This window comes from Euprymna scolopes, chromosome 32, assembly GCF_053919585.1.
Source record: "Euprymna scolopes isolate OS-2025 chromosome 32, ASM5391958v1, whole genome shotgun sequence".
Lineage (NCBI taxonomy): Eukaryota > Metazoa > Mollusca > Cephalopoda > Sepiida > Sepiolidae > Euprymna > Euprymna scolopes.
The window spans coordinates 34,449,809-34,477,436 of NC_136513.1; the positions used below are offsets into that span (position 1 = coordinate 34,449,809).

Genomic DNA, 27,628 nt, shown 5'->3' on the forward strand with positions numbered 1-27,628 from the left:
TGTCTCACTGACTTAAGCAAATAGGGTGCATACCTTTGTAAGTATTTGCTAATATTTTCTCTCCTCTGATGAGATGGTAGACATCGAAACCCTATAGGTTAAGGAGATTAATTTTCTCAAGCATTCTTTGTCTTGCTTAGAATAATAAAAATTCTTTGATATGAAACTCAACCACTTCATTTCATTTCAATGAGAGTTTTTTGAAATTCATTGAATTACAATTGAATTTATTTGCTCTATCTTGCATATCGAGCAATTCTTGTTTAGATGGGATAACTTATAGAATATTACTGCCAGTAATATTTTGTAAACCTTACAATCTCACGTTTCCATAACAACTGATTGTTAAATAAAAACTATTCTGAAGTATATATATATATATATATACGAGATGCCTTCAATAAGTTTCCAGACTTTTTTTTTTTTCGCATGGGCACTTTTATTGATAGTACACACATGAAACTCTAGTTTCCTTCGAAGTAATCTCCTTTGGCTGCAATGCACTTGTGCTGTTTCAACGACTTCTGGAAGGCCTCATGGGGAGGTCCTCTTGTGTGAGTGTGTCAATGATACCTGTCACAGTCTCTTTCATCTCCTTAATTGTCTCATAACGACAGCCTCTAAGGTTTTCCTTGAGCTTAGGGAATAACCAAAAGTCACAGGGAGGGTGAGGCACTGTCTTGATGCCCATCTTGGTCAAATAGTCTGGCACAAGAATAGAGTTATGGACTGGTGCATTGTCCTGGTGGAAATGTTGCTGACCCGATTTGAAGAGTACTGGCCTCTTCATATGAAATCTCTTCCTGAACTCTTTTAAAAACCTCACCATAGTATCCTTTGTGACTGTCTGTCCAGTGGGAACCCAGTGCATGTAGATTAGGTCCGTGCTATCAAAAAAAAAAGGATCATCATAAGTTTCTAGATAGATTTGCTCTGCCTGGCCTTCTTGGGTCTTGGAGAGCCAGCATGCTTCCACTGGAAACTATGTCTCTTGGTTTCTGGATCACAGCAGTAGATCCAGCTTTCATCGCAGGTCACCATAGCATCAAGAACTGCGGGATCTGAATTGATCATCTCGACCATCTTCCTGTTGTCATGACAATGTTTTTCTTTCTCATCTTCTGTGAACATCCTTGGGACAAACTTTGTGCAGAACTTCTACATCTTCAGTTCCTTGTGAATAATTGTGTGTACAGTCTCACACTGACATCAAACTGTACATTTCTTGTCGCTATAGGTAAAAACGGTTCTTATCTATGTAATTTGGCCAATCAACTCTCGTGTTCTGACTTCTTTACTCCCCCCCTCCACACCTCATCATCCCTCAGACTTCCTGTCTTATGCCACACAAAAACTGATACTCGATTCATGCAAGATGGTCCAAAAGTAGGACACATTTGAAGAATGATATGCAGTAAAATTCTGTTTTAAACTTGGAAAAAATGCCACAGAAATGTATGGAATACTTCAGAATTCCATACATTTCTATGGCATTTTTTCCAAGTATGCAATAAAATTCTGTTTTAAACTTGGAAAAAATGCCACAGAAATGTATGGAATACTTCAGAATTCCATACATTTCTATGGCATTTTTTCCAAGTATGCAATAAAATTCTGTTTTAAACTTGGAAAAAATGCCACAGAAATGTATGGAATTCTGAAGTATTCCATAAATTTCTGTGGCATTTGTTCCAAGTTTAAAACAGAATTTTATTGCATACCGTTCTTCAAATGTGTCCTTACGTTCATATTGCATTTTTGAAATTCACCAGGTGTGACAATCAGGCTTTAGTAGGGTGTATTTTAATTCCTGCTGTAGCTGTTCATTTGAACCTGAAATCATAAAAATTGGTCAGTCATTCAATAAAATGTATAGCAATAACATCGTGAATTTTCAAGAGTTTATGACAGCTTTAAATGCCTGTATAAAACTAGGAAACTTCTAACACCCGAAAGTATCCTGTACCTCTACAAGGCCACTATTCGCCCATGTATGGAATATTGCTGTCATATTTGGGCTGGTGCATCGGCTACTAGTCTCTCGCTCCTTGACAGGGTTCAAAAGAGAGTCGCAAATCTGATAGGCCCTGAACTGGCATCTAAGCTTCAGCCTCTGTCCCATCGTCGAAACGTTGCATCCCTCTGCCTGTTCTACAAGTATTGTAATCGTGAATGCTTTGATGAACTGCAATCACTTGTGCCCCCACGACGTAAACACCCTCGAGAGACCCGACAAGCTGCAAAATCCCACCCCCACACTGTAGAGATCCCTAGATGTAAAAGATCTTTCTGCTCCAGTAGTTTCTTCCCCAGAACTGCTAGACTTTGGAATTCCATTCCAGGTCACTGCTTCCCCAACTGTACTGACTTGCATAAGTTCAAGTGCAACGTGAACCAACATCTCGCTGCCCAAATCCCTACATAGTACCCCAGTAGATGTTTCCCCTGATAGTAGCCCCCTACACCAAAGTGGCAATGTGCCTTGTTTGGGGTGAAAATGTAATTAAAAAAAAAAAAAAAAAAAAAAAAAAAAAGTGGAAACTTAGGGCACCTCGTATATAATCAAGGCTGCTAGTATATTTAAATTTTTTCCTCGTATGTCTCTACCCCATTTCTTTTGTGTCAACCCGATGGTGGAGTTAAGGAGATAACGTGAATAACTGCAGTCTCCCCTTCCCCCCCCCCCTTCAAGCAATCGTCTACAGTAGGTATTTTGTTTTGACATCGATAAGCGATTCCCAAAAGAGTTTATAGTTTGTCACGTACTATAAAAAAAAAAAACAAAAAAAAACAGTTCAATGTCAAATCGACCCATTATCAATAGATAATTGGAATGTAAGAAGTCTAAAAAAAAATTTTTTTTAATGTTTGAAGTGGGGGGGGGGCTATTGTTTTTGTTTTTATTATTTTTTGGTGTTTTGCTTTCTTTCTATCTCAACACTAACTTTTAAAATAACGACTTTTTATGGGTTTTCGGGTATGCTGAAAACGAATGCCATATTAAAATTTTGTGCAGACAAGTAGTTTTCTAGATATTAAGACCTTTGCTATCAAATGTAATCCCACTGGTGGCCATGTTTTTTCCCCAACTGAAAAGTACTAATGCGCATGAGTGTTAGAAGATGCTTTCTTCCTCCCCATGTTAAGAATGGTGAATGCATTGCGAAGAATGTTTTAATATGCAGAAAACTACTTTTCTGCGCAAAATTTAAATGCGATATTCGGTTTCAGTAAACACGACCAAAAAAAGCAACAAAAAAATGCTTTTTTTTTTTTTTTTTTTTTTTTTTTTTTTAACATAAAATCTATTAAAATTCTTAAGCAACTTATTTTCCAGAAAGATAAAAGCCTGAATTTGATCATATGAAAAGTAGAATAATATAAAAATTTTTCTACTATTAAAAATTTTCCAAAAAAAAAATAACATTCACCGTGATTTTTGTCTTGATGGGTAACGCATTTAGATATGTTTTTAAAAGATTTTTTAATCAATTAATTTTTTGTCTGAATAAGGTTTAGGATGATTTGCTAAGAATATGCAAAAATATTATAACATAAGTATCTGAATGTCAAATAATTTGATCTTTTATCTCAATATATAGATTTCGCGTGGCGAAATTAAAAAAATCCAAAATTTAACGTTACTTTTAAAGAAAATACGGTCAGCTTTACAAGGCAAAGTAGATTCATTTTGTCCTAATGTTTGTTTTGACGATTAAGTGGAGAATAAGGGTTAATTTTTTTCATAAACGATACATACATGCATACATATATATACATGCATACATATATATATATATATATATATATATATATATATATATATACTCTTTATCTGTGCATAAATCCAAACGTAGATTCCATGAGCAGAGCTTCTTTCTCAGAAGTACACGACTGTGGAACTCTCTTCCGTTTGCCTGTTTCCCACCTGACTACAACTTGGATGTCTTCAAGTCCAACATAAACAAATTCCTGACAAACCGCCCCCTTAAGTAAGACACTCTATCAAATCTCCAATACTATTACTACAATACTATCTCATTGATTACTGTACACACAATAACCCTTATCCCTGAGTGGCCTCCGGGCCTTGATAAGTGGTGACCCCCATGTAAAACAAATATATATATATATTTGTTGCCTACATAATTCCCAAAGTTAACGATGAGGCTGGCAAGTACCAGATGGGTGACCATTTTTGGAATGCTAGGCGCCATATCCATTTGAGAGAACACTAGCATCTAGTATCACGCTTGGTCGTCTTGACCCTGTCTTGTCATCAGGACCAAGTATTTCTGGACGAGAGAGTGTGGTAGATACAAGTCCCCACACTTTTAACTAAGTTGAGCACAAATCACAGCATCATCATTGGACGTAATTTTTGAAAAAGGGGAGGTAACAACTGTTTGTAAATAAGGAACAACTGTTTTTTAGGCCGTATGATCTTACATAGATGAAAAAAATAATACATGACAACAAATTGCCAAAAGAAATTATCGTATTTTTAGCAAAATGCAGTTATTTATCTTTTTTTTTTGGTATCGTTTCTTCAAAGCATTTCCTATATAATAGTATATTAGCAATATTGGGCTCACTAAAAGAAAATTTATAATTTATTTATTATTTTATTTATTTATTTTTTTTGTTAATCTAAAAGATAATAATTAACATATTCAAGCGAATTTCACATTTCAAAACACAGAAGATTCAAATTAAACACATTCAAAATTAGGAATTTCAACCTTAAAATCTAATACGTGCGTGGTTGTTTTTTTTTTTTGTTTTTTTTGTTTTTTACAATCCTCACCCTCGCCACAATAAAAAATATTTTGTTCCGTTTCGGCTGATTATTTTAAGCATATTTGTACCCACAAATAAAGAAGGGGTTGTGGGTAAAAAATATATATATATATATCGATTGTGAAAAAAAAAAAGAGCACCATTATAAAGTTCGTTCTTCACTTAATAATCGGTGAAAATTTCGTATTGATTGGATAATTACTTGATTTTTGGTAGATTTTTAAAGAGAGACCTCGTCATCAAAAAATACTTACGCCCGCCTTCCGTTTTGGCCGTGCCTAGTTTTCAGCATACCTGGAAACCTATAAAAGACATCTTAAAGATGCTTGTTAAGATGAAAAAAAGTAAAAATTTATTTTTCAATGACAAAAAAAGGGTTGCTGAATTTGCAGTAAATGATTGAAAGAACCACTTGCAGGAATTATGGGTCAAAGTCATGTATTGAGAAATCCGCTGTGATAGATAATAAACGGCGCTGCTTAGCAATTCTGCAGAACAGCGCAACAGTAAGCGGTACAGGAAACACGCACTGAAATAAAAAAGCTTAACACATAAGTAATGAAGCTTTAAATAGAATCCATACTGGGGAGTTAATTGAATGAATCAATTTGGTTATAGTCAGTTAACGTACTTCTTAACTTCCGGCGTGGCTGCTACTGAAAGCGGTAACAAGGCAAATCAGTTCCTTCACGTCTATTGTTCTTCAGTATTTCTATTGTGAAGCGTTTTTTTAAAATCTATATATATAAAAGCGAAAATGTGTGTATGTATGTTTGTATGTATGTGTGACCGCTAAAAACTTTCTACAGACTGAACAAAAATTAACAAACATGGTATCATATTGAAGCTCCATCCTTCGCCCGAAAAATATCGAAGAATTGGCCAAAAGCGTTAATTTTTTCACCCTGAAATCGACAATTTTCTAGGGGGGGGGGAGTCAACAAAAACCGTCCTCTCATGACGATGACTGGTTCTACGCATGCGTCAGATGACGTCATGACCTGATTTAGTTTAAATAGTTGAAGAACTGACTAAATTTCATGTACGTCGTGTTAGCTCAGTTGGTTAGAGCATTGGTTCATTATCTAAACGTTTTGGGTTCGAATCGTGGTGTGAGATTTTTTTTTTTTTTTCGATTTTTTAAATTTTAATATTGAAGCAGTGTTATTTACGCCATTTTTCACGTTACATTCGTTTTTCTGTTTTTTTTTTTTTTGTTTTTTGTTTTTTACTTCGCTTATTCTTAGGTTTTCATTAACACCCCTGACCAACCACACACACCTAAAAACACCCGGGTACCCACCGATTTTTTCAATTTTAATATCGAAACAGGCTTATTTAAGCCATTTTTCACACGTTTTTTTTGTTTGTTTTTGTTTTAACGTTCGTTTTTCTATTTTGTTTTTTCGATTTTTACATTTAACATCGTTCGTTTGCCTTACGTTAGTTTTTTCGTGTTTTTTTTTCGATGTTTTGATTACCCCCTCCCCCCCCCCCCGGGTACCCCTCACTTTCTGTTACCTTTTTTTTACTTCGCTTATTCTTAGCTTTTCATTAACAACCACACACACCTACAAACACTCAGGCAACACCGGGTACCCCCCCTGCTAGTAAAATAGAAAAAGGACATTATCAAAAAAAAAAAATAAATAATATATATATATATAAAAGTGAAAGTTTCTGTCTGTGTGTGTGTACATTTACCTACGCAATAACTCTATCAATTTTAAGTCTACAGACTCGAAATTTTATATACAAGGTACTGACATTTGGTAAAATCGATGTGATCGGTTTTCGGCCAGAAATTTGGCGATTAAGTGGTCAAAGTTCAACGATTTTGACCTTTGAGAACTCTACCAAACTCTTCCGACAATTTTGGGTCTAAACACTTGAAATTTTAGATATAGGTTCATTGGACATGGATCTAACTTAATAATTTGATTTGAGCCCACAACAATAAATTTTAAGGGGTCATAATCGGGGTTAAAGTAAAAAATATTGACCACTTTTGCTCAACATACATCTCCAAATAGCCGGGCAACGCCAGGCACCCATGCTAGTGTATATATAAAAGTGAAAGTGTCTGTGTGTGTACATTTTCCAACACAATAACTCTGTCAATTTTAAGTCAGACTCTAAATTTGATAGACAGGGTACTGAGATTTGGGAAGATCTTTGTGATCGGAACCATCTAAGATTTCGAGTGTTTAGGCTCAAAATTGGCGGAGGAGTTTGGTAGAGTTCTCAAAGGTCAAATCGTTGAACTTTGACCCCTTTACAGCCAAATTTCTGGCCGAAAACGGATTACAAAGATTTTCCCAAATCTCAGTACCCTGTATATCAAATTTCGAGTCTGTAGACTAAAAATTGACAGTTATTGTGTAGGGAAATGTACACAGATACACACAGACACGTTCACTTTTATATATATAATAGATAGATAGATTTGTTTAACAAAACTATATACGTATACAGAAATATATATGGAAACAATTTTGTGTTTACTATAAACTTTTTATGCAAATATTATGCAAGTATAAATCATGTAGAATATCTGCATGAATATAATTACTGGTAATAGTTAACTAAAGATGATTATCCCATTAAAAAACCGAAGCAACTAATAGGGAATTAATTAAAATGAATGTTTAAAAGAATATGCAAATTAGCTAGATCTTTTGCTAGTGAATGCAATTCCACAACCAAGATATAAGAAAATTGTATTTTCTTTTTAAATAAATAGAAAAGAAGCTTGCTTTTTTTTCTGTTGTTCCTGGACTTTGGGCCGGGATCGAAGTGTAGTATCTGTTCTGCAGATGCTGCAAGCAAAGACCATATGTGGGGGCAACCTCACATATAAGACCTTGGTCAATGTAGGGGCAACCCTTCATACCAATTGTCACTATCCAGCTCCCCTACTCCCCGGGGAGTTGGCCCCCATTTCCCCTTCACTCCTCACTTTAAAAATCGGCCTTGTGCCTAATTTGCTCAGTGGGGGAGCAAATAAATATCTCAAAGTGTAGTATCTGTTCTGCAGATGCTGCACTTAAGATAATTTGTACCAGTCAATGGAGAGGAAATCCTCTATACTGGGGCAATTATTATTTTTGGTAACCAGAGTGCCCCCCTTTTTGCCTACTTTTAGGGGAGCTGGTTTTTACCCCACATTAAAAACGGCCTTGCGCCTAATTTGCCTTGGTGGGGAAGCAAATAAATACATTAAATAAATAGAAAAGAGGGTTTTTAATATGAATATCGATACACACGAAAGAAAACCGAATTTATAGGAGTATAGATATATAGTCTGTATTCAAAGAAAATTTAATGGTAAATTATATTTCTTTCTAATGCCGACACATCTTGATATTGTCCCATTCTAATTCTTTAGCCTCTAGCAAAGAATTTGGCCGGCCCTTAAGGACATCTCTACGTATCTCCTTATCACTGAGACCATCCATGAAGGCATCCACCAGAATAGCCTGAATCGGACTGCTATTTCTGGTCACCTCATCGGAGAAAGCAAGGATCACTAACCCCTCGATTTACACAACCAACTCTCTCACAATCCCTGTCTGTGATTCCAAAGCACATCAATTTTCGGATAGCCTGGATAGCAGTCCGTTCACTAGCATATTAACCAAAAATTCATGCGTCTCTAACCATGGCTGTCAATGTATATCACTCCAATAAACCTGAAAACAGGACCGGTAGCTTTTAGCTCCATCTAAGGCCAACAAGACCATCTCAACATCTGACAATCCGTAAACTACTTTCGTTTTGGTCCCGTTCATTTGTTCGCACTTTTCTCAATGACCATAATAATTTTGCACAAACATTAATTATGGTGAAAGTAAATTTTTATCTTGTGGAAGGAGACTCCACATGCTCGGTTTGTTCTGTATCGCCATTAGCTACTCCTGGATCGCCACCATAGGGAGGTATCCTGATGTCCCTTATTGGTTTATTCATTCTTCTTTGTAATTCGTAATTCTTGGGAAATTTCGCTAGCCCCCACCCCTTGTTTATTGTACTGGTTGCATATAACCCCGTCCCAACTATTTCGTTTGTTATCACAAAACAATAAAAAAAAATAAATAAGAATGCGAGTTTTATGATACCTTATTTATGACAAAATTATGTCATAGAATATGTCATAAGAATTAAAAATAATAATATATTAAAACTGTATATATAGAAATGTAAAAAAAAAATATTTTATAAAAATTATTTCCATACGAATGTATTTTAAATATTAAAAAAATAGTTATAGAAATGTAAATATGAAAGTTTAAATTACTTTGTTGAAATAAAATAGTTCCATGTGGATATATTTTGAATATAAAAAAAAATATTTATAGAAATGTTAATATGAAAATTTAAATTACTTTGTTGAAATAAAATATTTCCATGTGTATATATTTTAAATATTAAAAAAAATATTTATAGAAATGTTAATATGAAAATTTAAATTACTTTGTCAAAATAAAATATTTCCATGTGTATATATTTTAAATATTAAAAAAATAGTTATAGAAATGTTAATATTAAAATTTAAATTACTTTGTTGAAATAAAATATTTCCATATGAATATATTTTGAATATCAAAAACAATATTTATGAAATGTAAAAAATAAGTTGTTTTCTTTTTTTTTTTTTTTTTTATTGTTTACTGTATAAGACAGGAAGTGTTTCTATATGATTTCGGATTTTGTTTCATGCTTAGTGACTTAGTAACTATTTAAACCGAGTCCACTTTCGGCGTCTTCACTTTGCAGACCAAAGTTTTGGATTTAACCATTAAACTTTATGAAATAACGCTTTCAAAAGATGTGACTATTTTCTTTTTTCTTTTTTTTTAATCCCTAATCCTATCATTTTAAACCAGTCGGTTTTTGTCCTGTTCAAAAAATGTACCCGTAACATAGAAATTTTTTACCGATCTTTTTTTTTTTGTTTTATTTTTTATTAAAAAAAAAAAATCTGTAAAAAATAGTTGTTTCAATATGTTTTGATTATGATCTTTGGAACCTCTTAGTTTATTGATAAAAAAAACTGATAATTCCACCCCCACCCCCAATTTTAACTTCAACTTTTCTTGTGAAAAAAAATATTTAATTTTTTTTTATCAAATAATAAATTCTTATAAAACTGAACTTTCTTCTGTTTATTTATTTTTTGAAAAGCTTCCGCATTTGGATTTCTTTCAAGTTGTTTACATACTTCTGTCGGCAAAAGCCAGTTTTCTCTGGTTTCAAAGCTGTACCAGTACCTAGTAAAGTTAAATTAGTATGGTGTCGTTTGGTCATTAAATAATTGACATTTCTTCTTCCAGAGTAATGAAGAACTAGTGACCTGTGTCCAGCTTCAACATGGAATTGACTACCAAGTGGCGATTGGAACGTCCATGGGAGGTTTATATATGTTCAACATTCCTTCGAATATAACTACCAAAGGCCAGGTAAGTAATGACGTGTTTGTATCTTTTTAAGTTGCTACTCTGGTGCTACCAGATCAGGCTGTCTGAAGAAGTCGGCTTCCTGATTAAAATGCACCAAACATTGATGTTATTGGGGTTTTTTTTTTTCCTTTCTCTTTGCAAAACTCAATCATGTTCGGCAAAGCAAAAACAAAACCACAATTTTTTTACTACAAAACAACCAAACCAAGCACCATGAATAAATATTTGAAGAGATAAACAACTTGAAGCATAACAACTTTTTTTTTTTTTTTTTTTTTTTTTTTTTTTTGCCAAAATCATCAGATTCGGCATTAAATAGCCTGAAAAAGGATTAATATGCCATAAACCAAAACCAAAACCAATTTTAAGTTGTTAAATATAAGCTCTGGTTGGCTCTTAATTCTTATCCAAAGAGCTGACTTGATACTTACAGTAATTCATTGATATCTGCGGGACTTGATTTACTTCATTTTTCATCTATATCATAACTTAGAGGTGTTGTTTTGTGTGTCTGGTTAGAATAGCATTTAAGTCGAAGCATTTGACTTTACTTGCCTTTATAGAAGGTATGTAAGATATCTAAGGACACCTTAACTTGAAACACTTTTAGAAAAACAGAAAAAGAAACTTTTAAATCCTTGAAATTTACAATTTCTTGTAACAAAACAAATAAAAATAATATTAATCTACGTTTTGTTTTTTTTTCTGTATATATCCTCCTTCGGTTTCTATCACTAACTCAATTCGAGTTCAAAAGTGACTACAAGTTTTGATCAGTTGGTCTTTATTGCTCAGGCTATTGCTTCCATCAGAGAGGATTTGGTGTGATGAGGATGCTTATTAACTTCCTTTTTAACGACACTCCATACGTAATAATCCAAAGGATTAAGGTCTGGTGAGTTAGGATGCCATAAGTTTGGTGTGACATAATTGTGAAAATTCTTGGCCATCCAATCCTGGGTTTTGAGAACTTTATGGGATAGTGCCAGATCTTGTTGGAAGACATAGGCACTTCTATTAGCTACGTTGTCTATCCAAGGCTTAACAATGGTTTAAAGAGTCTCGATATGGACATCTGCATTGACTCTAAGGCCCTGTAGCAAAAAATGAGAAGACATTGTGTTCTTCACTGCTAGCACCAAAAACGGTTGCTGGAAATTTTGTGTGCATAACAGTTGGAACTTCAGTAGGGTCTGCAGCATATATCGCTCCAATAAACTTGGAAACAGGACCCATATCATTTCTTTGACTTTTTGATGCTGATTGAAATTTTTTCATCAAAATATATCACTCCAATAAACTTGGAAACAGGACCTGTATCATTTCTTTGACTTTTTGATGCTGATTGAAATTTTTTCATCAAAATATATCACTCCAATAAACTTGGAAACAGGACCTGTATCATTTCTTTGACTTTTTGATGCTGATTGAAATTTTTTCATCAAAATATATCACTCCAATAAACTTGGAAACAGGACCTGTATCATTTCTTTGACTTTTTGATGCTGATTGAAATTTTTTCATCAAAATATATCACTCCAATAAACTTGGAAACAGGACCTGTATCATTTCTTTGACTTTTTGATGCTGATTGAAATTTTTTCATCAAAATATATCACTCCAATAAACTTGGAAACAGGACCTGTATCATTTCTTTGACTTTTTGATGCTGATTGAAATTTTTTCATCAAAATATATCACTCCAATAAACTTGGAAACAGGACCCATATCATTTCTTTGACTTTTTGATGCTGATTGAAATTTTTTCATCAAAATATATCACTCCAATAAACTTGGAAACAGGACCTGTATCATTTCTTTGACTTTTTGATGCTGATTGAAATTTTTTCATCAAAATATATCACTCCAATAAACTTGGAAACAGGACCTGTATCATTTCTTTGACTTTTTGATGCTGATTGAAATTTTTTCATCAAAATATATCACTCCAATAAACTTGGAAACAGGACCTGTATCATTTCTTTGACTTTTTGATGCTGATTGAAATTTTTTCATCAAAATATATCACTCCAATAAACTTGGAAACAGGACCTGTATCATTTCTTTGACTTTTTGATGCTGATTGAAATTTTTTCATCAAAATATATCACTCCAATAAACTTGGAAACAGGACCTGTATCATTTCTTTGACTTTTTGATGCTGATTGAAATTTTTTCATCAAAATATATCACTCCAATAAACTTGGAAACAGGACCTGTATCATTTCTTTGACTTTTTGATGCTGATTGAAATTTTTTCATCAAAATATATCACTCCAATAAACTTGGAAACAGGACCCATATCATTTCTTTGACTTGTTGATGCTGATTGAAATTTTTTCATCAGAATATATCACTCCAATAAACTTGGAAACAGGACCTGTATCATTTCTTTGACTTTTTGATGCTGATTGAAATTTTTTCATCAAAATATATCACTCCAATAAACTTGGAAACAGGACCTGTATCATTTCTTTGACTTTTTGATGCTGATTGAAATTTTTTCATCAAAATATATCACTCCAATAAACTTGGAAACAGGACCTGTATCATTTCTTTGACTTTTTGATGCTGATTGAAATTTTTTCATCAAAATATATCACTCCAATAAACTTGGAAACAGGACCCATATCATTTCTTTGACTTTTTGATGCTGATTGAAATTTTTTCATCAAAATATATCACTCCAATAAACTTGGAAACAGGACCTGTATCATTTCTTTGACTTTTTGATGCTGATTGAAATTTTTTCATCAAAATATATCACTCCAATAAACTTGGAAACAGGACCTGTATCATTTCTTTGACTTTTTGATGCTGATTGAAATTTTTTCATCAAAATATATCACTCCAATAAACTTGGAAACAGGACCCATATCATTTCTTTGACTTGTTGATGCTGATTGAAATTTTTTCATCAGAATATATCACTCCAATAAACTTGGAAACAGGACCTGTATCATTTCTTTGACTTTTTGATGCTGATTGAAATTTTTTCATCAAAATATATCACTCCAATAAACTTGGAAACAGGACCTGTATCATTTCTTTGACTTTTTGATGCTGATTGAAATTTTTTCATCAAAATATATCACTCCAATAAACTTGGAAACAGGACCTGTATCATTTCTTTGACTTTTTGATGCTGATTGAAATTTTTTCATCAAAATATATCACTCCAATAAACTTGGAAACAGGACCCATATCATTTCTTTGACTTTTTGATGCTGATTGAAATTTTTTCATCAGAATATATCACTCCAATAAACTTGGAAACAGGACCTGTATCATTTCTTTGACTTTTTGATGCTGATTGAAATTTTTTCATCAAAATATATCACTCCAATAAACTTGGAAACAGGACCTGTATCATTTCTTTGACTTTTTGATGCTGATTGAAATTTTTTCATCAAAATATATCACTCCAATAAACTTGGAAACAGGACCCATATCATTTCTTTGACTTTTTGATGCTGATTGAAATTTTTTCATCAAAATATATCACTCCAATAAACTTGGAAACAGGACCTGTATCATTTCTTTGACTTTTTGATGCTGATTGAAATTTTTTCATCAAAATATATCACTCCAATAAACTTGGAAACAGGACCTGTATCATTTCTTTGACTTTTTGATGCTGATTGAAATTTTTTCATCAAAATATATCACTCCAATAAACTTGGAAACAGGACCTGTATCATTTCTTTGACTTTTTGATGCTGATTGAAATTTTTTCATCAAAATATATCACTCCAATAAACTTGGAAACAGGACCCATATCATTTCTTTGACTTTTTGATGCTGATTGAAATTTTTTCATCAGAATATATCACTCCAATAAACTTGGAAACAGGACCTGTATCATTTCTTTGACTTTTTGATGCTGATTGAAATTTTTTCATCAAAATATATCACTCCAATAAACTTGGAAACAGGACCTGTATCATTTCTTTGACTTTTTGATGCTGATTGAAATTTTTTCATCAAAATATATCACTCCAATAAACTTGGAAACAGGACCCATATCATTTCTTTGACTTTTTGATGCTGATTGAAATTTTTTCATCAAAATATATCACTCCAATAAACTTGGAAACAGGACCTGTATCATTTCTTTGACTTTTTGATGCTGATTGAAATTTTTTCATCAAAATATATCACTCCAATAAACTTGGAAACAGGACCTGTATCATTTCTTTGACTTTTTGATGCTGATTGAAATTTTTTCATCAAAATATATCACTCCAATAAACTTGGAAACAGGACCCATATCATTTCTTTGACTTGTTGATGCTGATTGAAATTTTTTCATCAGAATATATCACTCCAATAAACTTGGAAACAGGACCTGTATCATTTCTTTGACTTTTTGATGCTGATTGAAATTTTTTCATCAAAATATATCACTCCAATAAACTTGGAAACAGGACCCATATCATTTCTTTGACTTGTTGATGCTGATTGAAATTGTTTCATCAAAATATATCACTCCAATAAACTTGGAAACAGGACCTGTATCATTTCTTTGACTTTTTGATGCTGATTGAAATTTTTTCATCAAAATATATCACTCCAATAAACTTGGAAACAGGACCCATATCATTTCTTTGACTTTTTGATGCTGATTGAAATTTTTTCATCAAAATATATCACTCCAATAAACTTGGAAACAGGACCCATATCATTTCTTTGACTTTTTGATGCTGATTGAAATTTTTTCATCAAAATATATCACTCCAATAAACTTGGAAACAGGACCTGTATCATTTCTTTGACTTTTTGATGCTGATTGAAATTTTTTCATCAAAATATATCACTCCAATAAACTTGGAAACAGGACCTGTATCATTTCTTTGACTTTTTGATGCTGATTGACATTTTTTCATCAAAATATATCACTCCAATAAACTTGGAAACAGGACCTGTATCATTTCTTTGACTTTTTGATGCTGATTGAAATTTTTTCATCAAAATATATCACTCCAATAAACTTGGAAACAGGACCTGTATCATTTCTTTGACTTTTTGATGCTGATTGAAATTTTTTCATCAAAATATATCACTCCAATAAACTTGGAAACAGGACCCATATCATTTCTTTGACTTTTTGATGCTGATTGAAATTTTTTCATCAAAATATATCACTCCAATAAACTTGGAAACAGGACCTGTATCATTTCTTTGACTTTTTGATGCTGATTGAAATTTTTTCATCAAAATATATCACTCCAATAAACTTGGAAACAGGACCTGTATCATTTCTTTGACTTTTTGATGCTGATTGAAATTTTTTCATCAAAATATATCACTCCAATAAACTTGGAAACAGGACCTGTATCATTTCTTTGACTTTTTGATGCTGATTGAAATTTTTTCATCAAAATATATCACTCCAATAAACTTGGAAACAGGACCTGTATCATTTCTTTGACTTTTTGATGCTGATTGAAATTTTTTCATCAAAATATATCACTCCAATAAACTTGGAAACAGGACCCATATCATTTCTTTGACTTTTTGATGCTGATTGAAATTTTTTCATCAAAATATATCACTCCAATAAACTTGGAAACAGGACCTGTATCATTTCTTTGACTTTTTGATGCTGATTGAAATTTTTTCATCAAAATATATCACTCCAATAAACTTGGAAACAGGACCTGTATCATTTCTTTGACTTTTTGATGCTGATTGAAATTTTTTCATCAAAATATATCACTCCAATAAACTTGGAAACAGGACCTGTATCATTTCTTTGACTTTTTGATGCTGATTGAAATTTTTTCATCAAAATATATCACTCCAATAAACTTGGAAACAGGACCTGTATCATTTCTTTGACTTTTTGATGCTGATTGAAATTTTTTCATCAAAATATATCACTCCAATAAACTTGGAAACAGGACCCATATCATTTCTTTGACTTTTTGATGCTGATTGAAATTTTTTCATCAAAATATATCACTCCAATAAACTTGGAAACAGGACCTGTATCATTTCTTTGACTTTTTGATGCTGATTGAAATTTTTTCATCAAAATATATCACTCCAATAAACTTGGAAACAGGACCTGTATCATTTCTTTGACTTTTTGATGCTGATTGAAATTTTTTCATCAAAATATATCACTCCAATAAACTTGGAAACAGGACCTGTATCATTTCTTTGACTTTTTGATGCTGATTGAAATTTTTTCATCAAAATATATCACTCCAATAAACTTGGAAACAGGACCTGTATCATTTCTTTGACTTTTTGATGCTGATTGAAATTTTTTCATCAAAATATATCACTCCAATAAACTTGGAAACAGGACCTGTATCATTTCTTTGACTTTTTGATGCTGATTGAAATTTTTTCATCAAAATATATCACTCCAATAAACTTGGAAACAGGACCCATATCATTTCTTTGACTTTTTGATGCTGATTGAAATTTTTTCATCAAAATATATCACTCCAATAAACTTGGAAACAGGACCTGTATCATTTCTTTGACTTTTTGATGCTGATTGAAATTTTTTCATCAAAATATATCACTCCAATAAACTTGGAAACAGGACCTGTATCATTTCTTTGACTTTTTGATGCTGATTGAAATTTTTTCATCAAAATATATCACTCCAATAAACTTGGAAACAGGACCTGTATCATTTCTTTGACTTTTTGATGCTGATTGAAATTTTTTCATCAAAATATATCACTCCAATAAACTTGGAAACAGGACCTGTATCATTTCTTTGACTTTTTGATGCTGATTGAAATTTTTTCATCAAAATATATCACTCCAATAAACTTGGAAACAGGACCTGTATCATTTCTTTGACTTTTTGATGCTGATTGAAATTATTTCATCAAAATATATCACTCCAATAAACTTGGAAACAGGACCTGTATCATTTCTTTGACTTTTTGATGCTGGTTGAAATTTTTTCATCAAAATATATCACTCCAATAAACTTGGAAACAGGACCTGTATCATTTCTTTGACTTGTTGATGCTGATTGAAATTTTTTCATCAAAATATATCACTCCAATAAACTTGGAAACAGGACCTGTATCATTTCTTTGACTTGTTGATGCTGATTGAAATTTTTTCATCAAAATATATCACTCCAATAAACTTGGAAACAGGACCTGTATCATTTCTTTGACTTTTTGATGCTGATTGAAATTTTTTCATCAAAATATATCACTCCAATAAACTTGGAAACAGGACCTGTATCATTTCTTTGACTTGTTGATGCTGATTGAAATTTTTTCATCAAAATATATCACTCCAATAAACTTGGAAACAGGACCCATATCATTTCTTTGACTTTTTGATGCTGATTGAAATTTTTTCATCAAAATATATCACTCCAATAAACTTGGAAACAGGACCTGTATCATTTCTTTGACTTTTTGATGCTGATTGAAATTTTTTCATCAAAATATATCACTCCAATAAACTTGGAAACAGGACCTATATCATTTCTTTGACTTTTTGATGCTGATTGAAATTTTTTCATCAAAATATATCACTCCAATAAACTTGGAAACAGGACCCATATCATTTCTTTGACTTTTTGATGCTGATTGAAATTTTTTCATCAAAATATATCACTCCAATAAACTTGGAAACAGGACCCATATCATTTCTTTGACTTTTTGATGCTGATTGAAATTTTTTCATCAAAATATATCACTCCAATAAACTTGGAAACAGGACCCATATCATTTCTTTGACTTTTTGATGCTGATTGAAATTTTTTCATCAAAATATATCACTCCAATAAACTTGGAAACAGGACCCATATCATTTCTTTGACTTTTTGATGCTGATTGAAATTTTTTCATCAAAATATATCACTCCAATAAACTTGGAAACAGGACCTGTATCATTTCTTTGACTTTTTGATGCTGATTGAAATTTTTTCATCAAAATATATCACTCCAATAAACTTGGAAACAGGACCCATATCATTTCTTTGACTTTTTGATGCTGATTGAAATTTTTTCATCAAAATATATCACTCCAATAAACTTGGAAACAGGACCCATATCATTTCTTTGACTTTTTGATGCTGATTGAAATTTTTTCATCAAAATATATCACTCCAATAAACTTGGAAACAAGACCTGTATCATTTCTTTGACTTTTTGATGCTGATTGAAATTTTTTCATCAAAATATATCACTCCAATAAACTTGGAAACAGGACCTGTATCATTTCTTTGACTTTTTGATGCTGATTGAAATTTTTTCATCAAAATATATCACTCCAATAAACTTGGAAACAGGACCCATATCATTTCTTTGACTTTTTGATGCTGATTGAAATTTTTTCATCAAAATATATCACTCCAATAAACTTGGAAACAGGACCCATATCATTTCTTTGACTTTTTGATGCTGATTGAAATTTTTTCATCAAAATATATCACTCCAATAAACTTGGAAACAGGACCCATATCATTTCTTTGACTTTTTGATGCTGATTGAAATTTTTTCATCAAAATATATAACTCCAATAAACTTGGAAACAGGACCCATATCATTTCTTTGACTTTTTGATGCTGATTGAAATTTTTTCATCAAAATATATCACTCCAATAAACTTGGAAACAGGACCTGTATCATTTCTTTGACTTGTTGATGCTGATTGAAATTTTTTCATCAAAATATATAACTCCAATAAACTTGGAAACAGGACCCATATCATTTCTTTGACTTTTTGATGCTGATTGAAATTTTTTCATCAAAATATATCACTCCAATAAACTTGGAAACAGGACCCATATCATTTCTTTGACTTTTTGATGCTGATTGAAATTTTTTCATCAAAATATATCACTCCAATAAACTTGGAAACAGGACCTGTATCATTTCTTTGACTTGTTGATGCTGATTGAAATTTTTTCATCAAAATATATCACTCCAATAAACTTGGAAACAGGACCCATATCATTTCTTTGACTTGTTGATGCTGATTGAAATTTTTTCATCAGAATATATCACTCCAATAAACTTGGAAACAGGACCCATATCATTTCTTTGACTTTTTGATGCTGATTGAAATTTTTTCATCAAAATATATAACTCCAATAAACTTGGAAACAGGACCCATATCATTTCTTTGACTTTTTGATGCTGATTGAAATTTTTTCATCAAAATATATAACTCCAATAAACTTGGAAACAGGACCCATATCATTTCTTTGACTTGTTGATGCTGATTGAAATTTTTTCATCAAAATATATAACTCCAATAAACTTGGAAACAGGACCCATATCATTTCTTTGACTTTTTGATGCTGATTGAAATTTTTTCATCAAAATATATCACTCCAATAAACTTGGAAACAGGACCCATATCATTTCTTTGACTTGTTGATGCTGATTGAAATTTTTTCATCAAAATATATAACTCCAATAAACTTGGAAACAGGACCCATATCATTTCTTTGACTTTTTGATGCTGATTGAAATTTTTTCATCAAAATATATCACTCCAATAAACTTGGAAACAGGACCTGTATCATTTCTTTGACTTGTTGATGCTGATTGAAATTTTTTCATCAAAATATATCACTCCAATAAACTTGGAAACAGGACCCATATCATTTCTTTGACTTGTTGATGCTGATTGAAATTTTTTCATCAGAATATATCACTCCAATAAACTTGGAAACAGGACCCATATCATTTCTTTGACTTTTTGATGCTGATTGAAATTTTTTCATCAAAATATATCACTCCAATAAACTTGGAAACAGGACCCATATCATTTCTTTGACTTTTTGATGCTGATTGAAATTTTTTCATCAAAATATATAACTCCAATAAACTTGGAAACAGGACCCATATCATTTCTTTGACTTTTTGATGCTGATTGAAATTTTTTCATCAAAATATATCACTCCAATAAACTTGGAAACAGGACCCATATCATTTCTTTGACTTTTTGATGCTGATTGAAATTTTTTCATCAAAATATATCACTCCAATAAACTTGGAAACAGGACCTGTATCATTTCTTTGACTTGTTGATGCTGATTGAAATTTTTTCATCAAAATATATCACTCCAATAAACTTGGAAACAGGACCCATATCATTTCTTTGACTTTTTGATGCTGATTGAAATTTTTTCATCAAAATATATCACTCCAATAAACTTGGAAACAGGACCCATATCATTTCTTTGACTTTTTGATGCTGATTGAAATTTTTTCATCAAAATATATCACTCCAATAAACTTGGAAACAGGACCTGTATCATTTCTTTGACTTGTTGATGCTGATTGAAATTTTTTCATCAAAATATATCACTCCAATAAACTTGGAAACAGGACCCATATCATTTCTTTGACTTTTTGATGCTGATTGAAATTTTTTCATCAAAATATATCACTCCAATAAACTTGGAAACAGGACCTGTATCATTTCTTTGACTTGTTGATGCTGATTGAAATTTTTTCATCAAAATATATCACTCCAATAAACTTGGAAACAGGACCTGTATCATTTCTTTGACTTTTTGATGCTGATTGAAATTTTTTCATCAAAATATATCACTCCAATAAACTTGGAAACAGGACCCATATCATTTCTTTGACTTGTTGATGCTGATTGAAATTTTTTCATCAGAATATATCACTCCATCTACAGCAACACATCAAAGGCTGTAAATGACAAAGCTCTCTCTCTGATTCTCTCTCTGATCTCGAACGAGTGGTTTAGTGGGGGAAGACGTGGCTGGTTACCTTTAATGCATCTAAAACCAAACTCCTATCTTTACATCATCAATGCTCTGATCTCCATCTGGCATCAATTGAAATGGATGGCTCTCGCCTAGGAGAAGCCCCATGTTTTGACAAGCTTCTGGGCTTGACCTTCACTCCTGATCTGAAATGGAACACGTACATCAAGTCTGTTGCCAAGGTCGCTGGAAAGATGGTGGGATCCTTCTACTGCTCCAGAAGATATCTCACTACTGATGCAATTCTATATCTATATAAAAGCCAAGTACGTCTAAGGATGGAATACTGCTGCCATATCTGGGCAGGAGCTGCTAAAAACAGCCTATCCTGCCTTGACAGAGTACAAAATAGACTTCGTGGCTTAGTGGGGGATGCCCTTTTCTCTTCCCTGCAACCTCTCTCTCCCACAGAGGAGATGTTGCAAGCCTATCTTTGTTTTATCGTTATTTCCATGGCAGGTGCTCGTCTGAGCTCCAATCTCTGGCCCACCCTCACCAATCTTTTAAAAAAAACACCCGTCTAGCTGAATCCACTGTCAAAAACTTTCCCCACTCTTTATCTATGCCTAAATCAAAACATAGATTCCATGAACAAAGCTTCTTTCTTAGAACTGCACGACTGTGGAACTCTGTTCCGTCTGCCTGCTTCTCTCCTGACTACAATTTGGATGTCTTCAAGTCCAATGTAAACAAATTCCTGATGAACCGCCCCCTTAAGTAGATACTCTAAAATATCCACACTAACGTACTGTACTTACAATAACCCTTATCCCTGAGTGGCTTCCGGGCCTTGATAAGTGGTGACCACCTTGTAAAAAAAAAAAAAAAAAACTATAATAAACTTGGAAACAGGACCTGTATCATTTCTTTGACTTTTTGATGCTGGTTGAAATTTTTTCATCAGAAAAAAAAACAAAGAAGCTCCTGGTCTTCTAAATGCTTCAATTTGTTTAAAATTGTTTTGCATTAAACGATTCTCTTGAGTTTATGTTGATATGAACTGACCTTGCCTAAGAACGTATGATTTGTATCTGAGGTCTTGATGAACGAAATTCCTTATTGTTCCTTCAGATGCTTGATCTTCAAAAAGATGAATTGTTGTCCCCGGATTTTCGTTGATCATGCCATGCACTCTTCTGACAAACTCAAGTGTTTTGAGAGAGTCCGAATGTTGGCAATGCTGTTTTCTCTTGCTCGTAGCGAATTCATCACCATTGCTTTTATTTAGCTCCTTTTCAACTTTTCAAGCAAAAGATCTGGCAACATTTAGAAACTTTGCATTTACTGAATTGCTGTGTTTCACTTTTATAGACACTATTACAGCATATATATTTCCATTTCATTAGTTATTGTAGTAACTCTAATTGGATCTTTTGAAAGCAAAAAGACATGAAGTATATATTTTAAATTTAAATTACAAAAATATAAGTGTCCTGAAATATCTTAGGTTAAATTATTTAAAAAAAAAAAATGAAGAAAAAAAAAAAAACAAAGAAATTGAAACGTGCTTGTGAGTATTATGTGTTTTCTAAACAGTTCATTTTATTGTAAGAATAAAAAAAACAGTACTTGCGCTGAAATCAAAATCAAAACCTAAAGACAGTGAGTCAAGTATGATAACCATTAGACTAGCTTAACACAATCTTTAACAAGTGTTTTTGAACCTACTTATTCTTAACATGAGGAAGCTGTCATGTGAACGATTCCCACATTCGCATTCATGAAACAGTTGACAAACAGATAAAAATCCGATGACCCTCCCCCCATATACCAATTTTTCAATTTTGATTCCTTACCAGCCCTTTTATTCTGGATGAAAACCAATTAAAAAGTTTTTTACGTGTCTGAATACCCAATTTCAAGTCTGTAGATAAAAAGTTCATTGAGTATATAGATTGAGAGTTGTCTTCACTTACTTTTATATATATACTAGCAGGACCCATTAACTGGTGTTGCCCAGTTGATGCAAGCCCTACCCCTCATAAAAAATTAAAGTACGGTTGTTGTTAGTAGCCAACCCCCAACCTCCTCATATTAAGAACAGCTTTCAAATAGACCCCCCACCTCCTAACCTCCGCATGTTTAGAATAGCTTTCAGAATAGGCACCCCCAATCATCGGAAAAGTACTTGTGTCTGCCAAATTTAAATGAGATTTTCGTAATCAGCATAGTCAAAAACCTATAAAAGTCATTATGTTAAAGAAAATTGTGGAGGTGGAGCTAATGTAAAAAAAAAAAAAAAGTTATTGTCTTCTGTATAGAGCGACGCTAATTGGTTAATATGTTTAATTTTATTTGTTTCTTTTTTTTTGCAGCACGATTGTAATCTGTAGAGTGCGACAATTGGTTAATATTTAATTTTTTTTTTTGTTGTTGTTTTTTTAGACACCAATTGATTAATGTTTAATTTTGTTTGTTTGTTTTTTTGTTTGTTTGTTTGTTTGTTTTTAGCACAATTGTAATATAGTGAGATAGTGGTTATCGGGGTAGATGTATTGAATTTGCATGTGGCATGTTATTGCAAACCTACGGTACTTTGGTCCAAAGGGGAATTTCTGCAATCAAAATATTATATATATTTGTGTGTATTTAGACAGCATTCTTTTATTTAAACAAACGTTAAAGACAACAAGGAGCTTCCATTTGATTAGACCTTTTGTTTTTTAAATTTTTCTAATCGTTTTAGTGTATAGATCAAAATAATTATATATATATTAATTATTTTTACCGACATACACAAGTTTCATGCTTACACAATAATCAGTGTGGGAAGTGATAATTTCTGCCAGTCAAAGGATTAAAACCCAGTCACAGAATCATCTTTAACTCTGCAGTGCGGTATTCAACACCCAAGTTACCATGTATGGATATGTTTTCACTCATTTCATTTTACTTCAGTAAAAAATTATTTTATTTCAGTCTAAAAAATCAAGGGGCCCCTTCTTAGAGGCGAACATGTGATCTTTATAGGAGATATTAATTAATGGAATTTTGAGATAAGTAATTTGTACATTTTTTTGTAAAAAAAAAAAAAAAAGTAATATGGTTAAGCTGAAACATGGGAAAGTAAAGGACTAGTTGTTAAAACTGGAAAAGAAAAGGACAACATATTCTAGGAAAAAATATAATAAATTTATAACTTAAAATATTGCAGCATTAAGAATTGATTATATAATGTAATAAATTGAATTTAAAAAATTCTTAATGCTGCAATGTTTTAAGTTATAAAATTTATTATATTTTTTACTAGAATATGTTGTCCTTTTCTTTTCCAGATTTAACAACTTGTCCTTTACTTTTCCATGTTTAAGCTTAACCATATTACTTTTCATGCTCGCCTTTTTCTATTGTAATCAATGATTTTTCCAGGCTTCCAGTAAATTCATTTGTTCTTTGTTTAAATTCATTCTTAAAAAACGTTGCTCACCTCCTTACGTTTTTTTTTTTTACGATTTTGAACACCAGAAAATTCATCATAATTTTTGTTTTACTGAACGAAAATTGAAAATCTTTTATTTTTCTTTTTTTTTCTTTTTTTCACAATATAGCTGAGAAGATGATCTATGTACTGTAATAATTGTTTGAAATTTCGTCGAAAAATGAGTGAGCGGTGAAGCTTTAAAGCAGTTCTAAATGACTAAAACTGCCACTTAACCATATATTAAAACACGGTAGTGTTTGAATATATGTATATGACTTTGTCTTGATGAAGAAAAGCTTTGAAATAGCACTAGTCTTTCTCTACTCATCATGTTTTTTTTATGTTTCTGAAATATTGTCAAATATTTTTTTTTTTTTTTTTTTTTTTTACATAGGCATCCCCACTTATCAAGGCCAAGAGGCCACTCGAGGATAAGGGTTAGAGAGTGTACAGTAGAAATTGGACAATATAGTAATCGTTAATAACGGAAATTCGGTAAATTTGTTAACTTATATGGAACGATTCATCAAGACCTTGTTTAGGTTAGACTTGTTGACGACAACCATATTGTAGTCAGCTGGAAAGCAGGAAAACGGAAGATAATTCCACAAGCGTGCAGTTCTAACAAACCAGCTTTGTTCATGGAATCTACGTTTAGGTTTAGGTACAGATAAAGAGTGGGGGAAATTAGTGATAGTGTTTTTTGCTAGACAGGTGTTTCTTGTGAAAGTCTGGCAAAAGGGGACCATAGATTGGAGCTCAGCCGAGCACTTGCCATGAAAATAACAATAAAGCAGAGACAAACTCGCAACATCTCTTTTCTGAGAAAGAGGTTGCAGGGAAGAGAAAAGGACATCCCCTACGAGGCTACGAAGTCTATTTCGAACTCTATCAAGGCAGGATAAGTCCTTTCTAGCAGCTCCTGCCCAGATGTGGCAATAGTACTCCATCCCTGGACATACTTGGCTCTTATATAGATAGAGAATTACATCAGCAGTGAGATATCTACTGGATCAATAGAATGATCCCACCATTTTTCCAGTGGCCTTGGCAATGGATTTAATGTATGTGTTCCATTTAAGATCAGGAGTAAAGGTCAAGCCCAGAAGCTTGTCAAAATATGAGGCCTCCCCAAGACGAGAGCCATTCATTTCAATTGATGCCAGATGGGATCAGTGTGTTGATGATGTAAAGATAAAAGCTTGGTTTTAAATGCATTAAAAGTAACAAGCCACCTCTTTCTCCATTGTACCACTTGCTCAAGACAGAGGAGAGAGAATCAGAGATATGTTTTTACTTTAAAATTTTTTTTTTTTCCAGGTCCCCCAGCGGTTCTCAGTACAGGATGTGCACAGTACGCCTCTTACTTGCTTAGAGTGGAGCCCGAATGGCATGAAGCTCTTCAGTGGAGATAAGAAGGGTGTCGTCGTGTGCACAGAAGTTGACTTTCAAAAAGTAAGTGCTTTATTTAAATTAATGTTCTTTTTTTACCCTTTTTTTTTTTTTTTTTACTGGAGTTTGTTCTCTGCGACATTTGTCTGTTTTCTGTCTGTCTGTTTCCAGACAGTTCACTTTGTAATGACGAATTTAAAATTGAAGAAATGTTATTGTACAAATATCGCACTTTGTGTTGGAGTTCATGTAGAGTTTTTGTGAAGAGGAAGAACAAAAAAAATGTATAGGCATAGGTGTACAGTGTGATGATATATGGAAGTGAAGCCTGGTTAATGAGGGTTGAGGACATGCGTTGCAGAAAGAGAAATAATATGAGAATAATTCAATGAATGTTTAATGTGGGTCTTAAAAACAAGCTTAGATCTGATGACCTCTGATAATGGACAGTCTACGGAGATGTGTGCAAAACCAGAAGACTTTGATGGTATGGTCACATTGAAAGAATGGATGAGAGTTCTTGGGTTGGTGGATATAAGACAGTTAAGGTAGCCAATTAAGTTCACAAAGACAGGCCAAAGAAAACCTGGAAGGAAGTGATAAGGATGGACTTGAGAAAAAGGATAAATAAACACCTGGCCAGAGATAGGTTAGTTTGGAAGTTAATTTCGTTAAGCCATCCAACGCATGCTAACATGTAAAAAAGACGTTAAACTGAATATGATGATGATGTTGGCTAAGATTAGAACCTGAAAATTTAGCTGATTAAAATTGGATGGGGGGGGGATAATTGGCCATCCTCTAGATAAGAACTAGCCCAAGGTTTTATTGGTGTTTTTACATAGGCACCACCACTTATCAAGGCCAAGAGGCCACTCGAGGATGAGGATTAAAGAGTGTACAGTAGAAATTGGACAATATAGTAATTGTTAATAATGGAAATTTGGTAAATTTGTTAAACTTATTTGGAATGGCTCATCAAGAACTTGTTTACATTAGACTTGAAGACAACCATATTGGAAAGCAGGAAAACGGAAGACAATTCCACAGGCGTGCAGTTCTAAGAAAGAAGCTTTGTTCATGGAATCTACGTTTAGGTTTAGGCACAGATAAAGAGTGGGGGAAACTAGTGATAGTGTTTTCTGCTAGACGGGCGTTTCTTGTGAAAATTTGGCGAGGGGGGACCATAGAATGCAGCTCAGCCGAGCACCTGCCATGAAAATAACAATAAAGCAGAGACAAACTCGCAACATCTCTTCTCTGAGAAAGGTTGCAGGAAAGAGAAAAGGACATCCCTCACAAGGCTAAGCACAGATAAAGAGTGGGGGAAATTGTTGGTACTGTTTTCTGCTAGACGGATGTTTCTTGCCTGGGTGTTAGTCAATCAAAAAGAGGGGATGACTTTCGAAAATATCGGCAAAAAAAGTGACGCCTCCCTGTAGAAAAGTGCCCAATTGAGGGTGAAGGAATTAATGTTTTTAGCCAATTTTTCGATATTTGTCGTCCGAAGGGCTGAGCTTCAAAATGATACCGATCTCATAAAAATCCGTCGCCTCTGTCGAATGTTTTAGGCAAACCTACAAACATACATTTTAATGCTGTTTCTGAATTTTTTAGATGAGGATTGGTTATTTGTATTATTATTATTATTCATCGGACTACTGTTCTCATCTTCAGTGTGATTTTCACGTTTCAGTCGATATAACCTCTGACCTTCTTCAGGTGTATCTTGTTAAACTCTGGAATGTTTCTGTCAAACTCAGGAATTTGAAGGGAATTTCGAGCGGAACCCTTCATTTACTTCACGGGGGTAGC

The 27,628-nt window shown here is 32.9% G+C and overlaps 1 protein-coding gene across 2 annotated transcripts in view; it reads left to right on the top strand.

The window, feature by feature from the left end:
- LOC145256251 (tectonin beta-propeller repeat-containing protein 2-like) overlaps positions 1 to 27,628 on the top strand; it is a 168,058-nt gene that overhangs the window by 47,937 nt on the left and 92,493 nt on the right. For both annotated transcript variants that reach the window (XM_080114907.1, XM_080114908.1), the window contains exons 2-3: positions 10,134 to 10,259; positions 25,742 to 25,876. In XM_080114907.1, the coding sequence (XP_079971033.1) occupies positions 10,134 to 10,259; positions 25,742 to 25,876 (261 nt within the window). The remainder of the gene's footprint in view (positions 1 to 10,133; positions 10,260 to 25,741; positions 25,877 to 27,628) is intronic.